General features: G+C 40.0%; 1 protein-coding gene across 11 annotated transcripts in view; it reads right to left on the bottom strand.

Annotated features, from left to right (window-relative positions):
* Positions 1-9,068, bottom strand: part of Kif27 (kinesin family member 27) — a 142,690-nt gene that overhangs the window by 109,606 nt on the left and 24,016 nt on the right. For all 11 annotated transcript variants that reach the window (XM_005387957.2, XM_013515990.1, XM_013515989.1 and 8 more), the window contains 2 exons: positions 6,776-6,976; positions 924-1,879 (listed from right to left, as the gene is read on the bottom strand). In XM_005387957.2, the coding sequence (XP_005388014.1) occupies positions 924-1,879; positions 6,776-6,976 (1,157 nt within the window). The remainder of the gene's footprint in view (positions 1-923; positions 1,880-6,775; positions 6,977-9,068) is intronic.

The following is a 9,068-nucleotide window of genomic DNA, read 5'->3' as shown; positions in this document are numbered from 1 at the left end:
AAAAAAAAAAAAAAACCCAATGGGCACATGTCCAAATACTACACTCCATTCCCTCAAACTTTAATTAATATTGCAATCTCATCTTTGCAACATAGAGTTCAGCGTGTGCAGCATAAGGAAACCCTGTTTCAAAAAGACAAAAAAAAAAAAAAAAAATCCAATGGGCATAGTAGCTCATACCTAACCCCAGAGACTGAGATAGAAGGATTGCAAGTCCGAGCCATCCCGAGCAACTTAGTCCCTGTCTCTTTTTTCTTGGTGCAGGTGGGAAGGGGGCAGTTACCGGGACTCAAACTCAGGACCTCACACTCACCAAGCAGGCACTATGAGTCCCTGTCTCAAATAATGAAATAAAAGGGCCAGGATGTAGCTCAGCACTAAAGTGCTTGCCTCACATGTGCAAGGCCGTCCCTGGGTTCAAGCCACAGTACCAGGAGGAAAAAAGAACCACAGAACCGGGGCTGGGGATTTAGCTCAGTGACAAAGCGCCTGCCTGGCAAGCGCAAGGTTGTGAGTTCGGTTCCCGGTACCGGAAAAAAACCAAAAAAAAAAAAAAAAAAAAAAAAGAACCACAGAACCCCTAAAGGGAGGAAAACTCAGTGAAACATAATTTTGTTTCCGAAAATGTGTTCCTTTTTATCCCTTAAAAGTGATAGAAGGGTCCATAAAGTTCCAGTTAATAAATATAAGACATTAAAATACACTTTAATCAAATGGGAGAGAAGGAAAAGTCAACAAAAGTAAAATTGTGAGGAAGAAGCCACAGGAAAAGACAGGGTTGAAAGAAAAAGAGTCAGAGAAAGGCAAATGAGATTTAACAGATAATCTTTCTCAAAATTCTCATGTTCCAATATGACTTAGAATTTACACACCTAACAAACGTAGTCCTCGAATTTATTACTCATAAAAGTGATGTCATGTACCTGGTATTTCTTAAGCTCTCTCTTCAGTTGGAGAATTGTGCTATGCTGGGGTCCTTCTTGGTTTCCAACGCCTGGGCTTCCTCGGAGTGAGGTGAAGGCAGACTTCCTGACCTCCTGAGTCATGTTAAACCACTCCTGCAGTTTGTGCTGCTGCCGCTGGTTTAATCTGACGGCATCTTTTAAGTCCATCAGGAAGGTAAAGGCTTCCTCTATACAATTTTGGTAACCCAGACATTCCCCTCGTAGCTTAGCTACTTGTTCTTCCAGAGAATGGATCCTATTTTTACCAAGTGTGCCCTCTTGGGGCATCTGGCTACTTTGACTGATACTAGTCTGCTGGCTTTGCAAAGCTTCTCGAAGCAACTTAATCTCAAATTCCATTTCATCCACACGGTCTGACTGAGGGCTAAAGTTCAAAGCGGGCTTGTTTCTAATGTTCCGTGCTCTGTTGGCATACTTGAGCGAATTTAAGGACTCATCAAAATCTGAGGAGGATGAGCTGACACACGTGATCATGACAGTCTTGGCACTGCCTCCCAGGGAATCCTTCAGGAGCCGGGTAATTTTAGCATCCCTGTATGGAATATGTGAATTCTTCCTGCGTGGGTCCCCAAGGGCGCTTATCACATTTCCTAAAGCCAACAACCCACTGTTGATTTGAATGGATTCTTTGAACCGTTCACCTGTATTTCCCGTTTTGGTTACTCTTTCCGATCCAGCCAAATCCACAAAGTGAAACTTTGAGACAATACGCCGATGGGTGCACCATGATCCATCTTCACCCGCCTCCGGATTTCTTTGCATCTGACAGATACTGATGGTGAAAATCACGTGCGAGCGACTGGAGTGCTCGTTCATCTGGGTGGTCCCTGTGCGTCGAGCTGCATTCCCCATCTCCAGGAGACTCATCACTTCATCCACACTCTCCACATGGCACTCCTTGGCCCCAACAATCACTTAAAACAGCAACAGCAAGTTTTAAAACGAGGTTTGCATCAAATCCAGTATAGTAAATAAACCACACAACAGTTATCATTTGCTTAAGAGCCCAGCACAGTCCTTTAAACCAGATCAACAGCATTGCAAACAAGAGTAACATCAGCAATACTGGTTTGTTTGGTTTTTCTGTTTTGGTACCAGGAATCAAACTTACGACCTCACACTTGCCAGGCAGGTGCTGTGCCACTGAGCTATCTCCCCAGCCTTAAACCTTTCTTTTTGTCTTTTTGAGACAGAGTCTCAAGCCGGGCATGGTGGCGCACACCTGTAATCCCAGCACTCGGGAAGCTGAGGAAGGAGGATCGTTGAAAGTCTGAGACCAGGGTGGGCTACAAAGTGAGCTCAAGGCCAGCGTGAACTGCATAGCGAGACCCTGTTTTTTTTGTTTTTTTTTTTTGAGACAGAGTTGAGCTCACTTTGTAGCCCACACTGGTCTTGAACTTGCAACGATCCTCCTGCCTCAGCCTCCCAAGTGCTGAGATTACAGGTGTGTGCCACCATGCCCAGTTTACATTGTGAGTTTTAGAAAATCTCTGAAAAGAGTCATTTTAATAGCATTAATTTTGATGTTTAAAAGATGTAATTCTCTTTTAAAAAGACTTAGTTGCTCTAGAGTCAGACACCACTCTTTATTCTTTAAAATGACCGACAACAGAAAAACTCTGTGCTGAAGGTGTAGATCAGTGGTTAAGCATGTGCTAACTCAATCCTCAAGCACCAAACACAAACAAACAAGCACCTCCTTATTTCAATACTTTGACTTATAAATTAATTAACACTATATTAACTAAATATATAAATCAAAAGTTAATCAGTAGTAAATTCATTAAAAGAAATTAGTTTCTTTTCAGTTTTGTTAATATTCAACTCACCCTTGGCTTAAGGTTTTTTGTATTGTACAGTCATAAGCAATGCTTAAATGAAGATTTCAATATAAATAAAATAGGTGGGGTTTTTTGAGAGATAGGGTCTCACTGTGTAGTTAAATCTGGCCTCCAATTCATAGCAATCATCCTGCCTCAGCCTCCCAAGTGCTGGGATTACAGGCATAAGCCACCATGCCTGGCAAGGTCATTTATTTTAAAAACAGATATGTCCTGTATAATATCAGAGTATACGATAACAGAGAAGGCAATTTTAAAAAAGCAAAAAACTTCCTACTTCAAAAGCACAATAAATAATTCAAATGTAATTTACACTTACTAACTGCATTAATTATACTGAAACACTTTTTTAAAGGAAAAAATAGATTTGTGATTTCAGCCAGAGAAATAAAGCTCCTGGTTCCTTGCTTGAAGTAGTGTCTTGGGGGACCCACACCATACCCCTGCCAGGTCACTGTTCCTCTGAAAAATGATCATTTCACTTATATTATAATGGTGCCTCAGTTCACAGATTTAATTTGTTTCACAATTTTAGAAAAGACAGCCACATTTGTGTTTGTATTTGTGTGGGAAAGATAGCTATGGTCATGTTTGCTATGGTCATGTCTGTCACCCAGTGTAGACTTTGGAAACAAAAAACTGGCCAAAAGCTTCTGTTTGTAAACCAAATTGTTTGCAAACAAAAGTATTCCTGCACCAAAGTACCAGGGTATTTCCAACATGATACTTTTTAACAACCAAGTTCAGTTCAAGTTATAAGGAACCTATAGTACAAACAGGCAGTACTAAAATATGAGGGTTTATATAATATGGCAATTAACTGTAAATCATAGTTAAAATACACTATAACTCTTCACTGATTCTCAAATCCATTTGTGAGTCACCTGGCTTTATTTTTAAAAAACAGAAAAAAAAAAAAAGGGTATCGATGCTTAGGTCCCATCCCAGACCAATTAAATCAGAATCTCTAGGAAGTGGGGAGAAAGAAATCAGTATTTTTAAAGTAGACATTATTGCTTCAGAGAAGGACTTAAGAAATTTGTCAAACCAACGCATTTTGGTTGAATAGAATACTATATGAAATACACAGCAATTTGTCTTCAGGTAATTTATGTCTGTCCAAAATTTCTGCAGGATTGATATTAGCTTTGGAATATTTTGAACATCTAGTTTATTATGAGTAGTAATGTACACTTTTACATTAATGCTTTATAATAAGCATACATTATTTCAGGCAAAAAAGATAAAAACATTCAATAATTACATTCCGTAAGATTCAAAGGTCAAAACATCAGTCTGAATTCTACCCAAAGAGATAAACTACTGAATTACATAAAGAAACTATAAACTACCAAGTTCACTTTTTTCTAAAAAACAAGACAAAAGCCAATTTCTTCAAACTTCCAGGAATGCCAGGGCTGCTGGGAGAACTAGAAGAAAGCAAGATTTGGAGCCAAGTGTGGTGGCACACATCTGTAATCCCAGTACTTGAGAGGCTGAGGCAAGAGAGTGCCTTGAGGCCAGCCTGGGCTACATAGTGAGTTCAAGGCCAGCCTGGACTACGTAGTGAAACCCTGTCTCAAAAATAATAATAATAAATAATAATAAATAGAATTTAAGATTTACTCTCCCCTACAGATTGATAATGAAAGTGACAGCATTTTACTTTCCTAAATCCTAAGAAATTCTGCCCAGGGAATTATTCTTCTGGCAAGATCTCCAAGAAGGTTCAACTAAATGTGTCTCCCAGGAGAGGAGGACAGCCAAGAACAGTCTTGCAATGCTATTAATAATAGTTAAAACCTGGAAATGGCCTAGATGAGGCACAATGGAATATTGGCTACATTGTTATGACACATTCATCAGAGAAGTTACCACAGGACAATAGTTACAAGCACTAAAAATAATGACATGTGAAAATGCTCACAATATACTTGTTAAGTGAAAAATAAGTGAAAAACTATATGTGAGGAGGTAAATACATATTTTTTTAAAAAAATTTATGTACACAGACAAATAAATTTGGAAGGAAACATGCCAAAGAGAGAAACTGCAGGATGGGGTTGTAGCCCATTGGGAGACAGCTTGCCTAGTATGCACAAGGCCCTGGGTTTGAGACTCAGCACAGCAGGCCGGGTGGTTTATGACCACACATAGGTATTTCTAGGATCTAAGATCAAAGACAATCTTTAACTTTCTCACTGAGTTTTCTATGCTTTCAAAATGTTCTATGACGAAAATACTAGCTTTTGTTTTGGTTTTGTTTTTTTTTTCTTTGAGACAAGGTCTCGTTCTGCCGTTCAGGCTGGCCTTGAGCTCACTTTGTAGCCCAGGCTGGTCTTGAACTCGCAATGACCCTCCTGCCTCAGCCTCCCGAGTGCTGGGATTACCCTGCCCAGCAAAAATACTAGCTTTTAAATCAGAAAAACAGAAATTATTATTCTTTAAAATTTTGCATTTTGACCTTATTTAATCTCCCATTTGCAAGCAAATGTGTATTAATATATGAGGTTAATAGCTTACTAGCACAGAAAATCAGACTTTGAGACATATAATGAAGGATGTCAGTACTGAGTAGCAAAATCATAAACTTTAAAAAAAAAAAAGGACAAAGCCGGGCGCACGCCTGTAAACCCAGTACTTGGGAGGCTGAAGCAGGAGGTTCGTTGCAAGTTTGAGACCAGCCCGGACTACAAAGTGAGTTCAAGACCAGTTTGAACTGTATACTGAGATCCTGTCTCAAAAAAAATAAAATTAAAAAAAAAAAGGACAAAGAAATAGATGCAGTAAGACAGAAATCTAAGAGAGTTTGGGATGAATTTGTACAAACACCTAAAGGCAAAAGCTATCCCCAATCTCAGAGTAGCTAGGAGTGAAAAAATCATATATGTAAAGCTGGGTATGGTGGCACATACCTGTAATCCCAGTACTCTGGGAGGCTGAGGCAGAAGGATCCTAACTTTAAACCCAGCCTAGGCAACTTAGCAATTTGAGCCCATCTCAAAATAAAACATGAAAGAGCCAGGTATGGTGGCGCAAGCCTGTTTATCCCAGGCTGAGGCAGGAGATTCACCATGAGTTCAAGGCCAGCCTGTGCTACACAGTGCAAAGCCAACATGAACTACATAGCGAGACAGACTCAAAATACAAACAAACAAACAAAGAAAAGAAAAGAAAAAGAAAAAAAGAAGGAAAGAAAGAAAAGAGGCCTGGGGATATAGCTCAGTGCAAAGACTCTGGGTTAAATTCCGAGTGCCACAATAAATAAAGAGGAGCTCACAGTTCCACTTGAGGTCAGAGTAGCTATTATAGAAAATCAACATCTTGAATTACAAATTAATAACCTCACTTTATCAGTCAGTCTACAAAACTACTGTACCACCTGAGTAACTTAAGTAGACTGATGACAAGCTGAATGACTGGTGACAAGGCACTAGCAGTACAGTTCAGTGGCAGAGTGCTTGCTTGGCATGGATTAGGCCTTGAGTTTGATCCCCAGCACCACAAAATAATAATAATAATAAACTAAAAATAAGTAAAAATTTTTAAAACTTCATTGTATTCCTTTGTTTTGTTTTGTTTTGTTTTAAACTTATTTTGGTTTTTTGAGACAAGGTCTCATTACATAGTTCAGGCTGGCCTCAAACTCACTAGATAGCCCAGGCTGGCCCTGAACTCGAACTTACAGTAATACTCCTGCCTCAACCTCCCAAGTGCTGTGATTATAAGTGTGTGCCACCATGCCCAATTTTTTTGTCTATTTTTTTGTAATTTTTTTTATTTTGGGAGGTTTTTTTTGTTTTTTTGGTACCGGGGATCAAACCCAGGACCTTGCGCTTACCAGGCAGGTACTTGTACTACTGAGCTATATCCCTGGCTGTCTGTTTTTAAAAGTCTGGAACACAAGCAGAAACCAAAAATGAGGCATGTCTGTTTTATGAAGATGATCAATTAGGGAGGCTACTTCACCTGTGTTTCCTTTCTCATCTTCTCGGATGTGCAGCTCCTTCATGGAAGTCTCCAATTCTAGAAGATCTCTCAGGTCTTCCTTGTATACTTCCACATAGGATACTGTTACATTAAAGTCACTGCTAGGATTTTCAGAGATGCTTTGAAATATTTCTTGGATCGCTCGAGGAATGATACCCTTTTGACCTTCCACAACTGACGCTGAAAATTTAGAAAAGGAAAACACATCTGGAGCTTGCAATGTAAGAAAAGCTATAATTCAAAATTTATACTTATTAAACTTCTCTTACCTTTTTATTATTATTTCTCTGAAATTCACAGGAAATGTTCACATAAATTCCCTTACACAGAATTCATGTACTGATTAAGCAAATATTTTATAGCTACTATGTGTCAGGCACTGTTTTAGGACTCTGGGGCCCATCAGTGAACAATAAAAAAAAGGGAGAAAGTCTCTGTCCCCGTGGGAGACTCAGCTGCGGAGAAATGTATAAATAGCTCCAAAGAGTAACTGATAAATGAGAAGAGAATTATGTGGTACATTAAAAAGTGGCCAGTATGTTTAGAACAAAAAACAGGGCAGGGTGAAGGGACTGGGAGTGGACTCTAGTTAGGTAGGAAGTTCTGTTTTTTGGTTTTTGGTTTTTTTTGAGACAGGGTCTCACTATGCAGTTCAGGCTGGCTTGAACTCACTTTGCAGCCCAGGCTGGTCTTGAACTCGCAACAATCCTCCTGCCTCACCCTCCCGAGTGCTGGGATTATAGGCATGCGCCACCATGCCCGGCACATGAGTTTTATTTATTGACATGAGAGCCACTGGAATAGGGCAGTAGCTTATGTTTACCTGATATTTTAAAAAGAACACTCTGCTTGCTGAGTTTTGCAGAGTAGAAGGAGACCACTTGGAGGCTAATGTAGAGTCTGGGAGTCAAGGAGGTTGCGGGTGGGCAAGGTGGTGGCTCATGTGCTTGCTTGGGCAGCACACATACTAAGATGCTGCTCACATCATGTTGGCAGGTGGACTCTGGATTTATACTGAAGAGGGAGCTATTAAGATTTCCTGACTGAGGACAGGTTTGTCTATTTCACATCAAAAATACTACCATCCATTTCCAGAGAACTGGGTGCTAGGTGATTACGCTGTAGCCTCCTCTTCCTGAATTAAGGGAGGCAATCAGATCTTGAGACATAGGCAAAGGCCTAGTGTTAGGCATGCCCAGAGAACATCACTGAAAGTACATACTAACTAAAGAGATCTCCATGCTACCAACAAAGTCATTCAACTATAATCGACTGACAACCCCCAAGGCATGCACCAATACGCATGCGCGGGTGCACATATACGCAAACACACACAGACATGAGAAAACAAGGCAATAAAATGCCTCTCAAAACTTCCTACTCCCAAAAAGTTGATCCATGGGGCATCAATAGGAGGAAATCAAGCTGAACAGCTGAATTAAACAAAATGATAAAACACACATACATTCACAAAAAAAACTCCAACATCATAAGGTGCTTAGCAAGCTCAAAGATTATACGCATCAACAAACAGACTTAATAAACACAATATTCACTGAGCTTACAGCACAAATTAATAAAAATCTATCTGAGCCGGAGATAGCGGAACATGCCTATAATCCCAGCACTCAGGAAGGTGAGGCAGGAGGATCACCACAAGTTCAAGACCAGCAGGGGCTACATAGTGAGAGATCAAATCCAACATGAATTACATAGAGAACCCCTGTTTCAAAAAAAAAGAAAAAGGAAAAAGCTGAGAACAATAAAAAAATGTGAATAACCACATTAGCGAAGAATTAGAGTTCATGACAGCATACAAAACACATCCAAAAGATACCAAATTCTATCAGAAGTATGTGGCTGGAGATATAGCTCAATGGTACAAGCACCTGCCTGGCAAGCACAAGGCCCTGAGTTTGATTCCTGGTTCCAAACCAAAAACAAACCAAAAAAACATTCAAGCACCTGCATGGAAAGTATGGGCAGCAGAAGTAAAGCCAGAGTGTCAGACCTACAAGATAATCGACTGATGTCAGTGACTCAGAGATACCTTCCCATAGAAGACTAATCTAAGATTAATTCAAGTTAGTGAAAAATCAGAAGATAGCACAAACGGCATAAAAAACTTGTTTACACAAGTGACAGTAGAGTGGTGCACACCTGTAATCCCAGCACTTGGGAGGCCTGAGGCAAGAGGATCATTATGAATTCCGAGACCAGCCTGGGCTACAAAGTGAGCTCAAGGCCAGCTCTAAATGCATAGCAAGACCCT

The sequence above is a fragment of the Chinchilla lanigera genome, unplaced genomic scaffold, assembly GCF_000276665.1.
Source record: "Chinchilla lanigera isolate Chin_1 unplaced genomic scaffold, ChiLan1.0 scaffold00031, whole genome shotgun sequence".
NCBI classification, from domain to species: Eukaryota; Metazoa; Chordata; class Mammalia; order Rodentia; family Chinchillidae; genus Chinchilla; species Chinchilla lanigera.
Note: the sequence above shows the minus strand (reverse complement) of the source record. Positions and strands in the feature narration are given on the sequence as shown.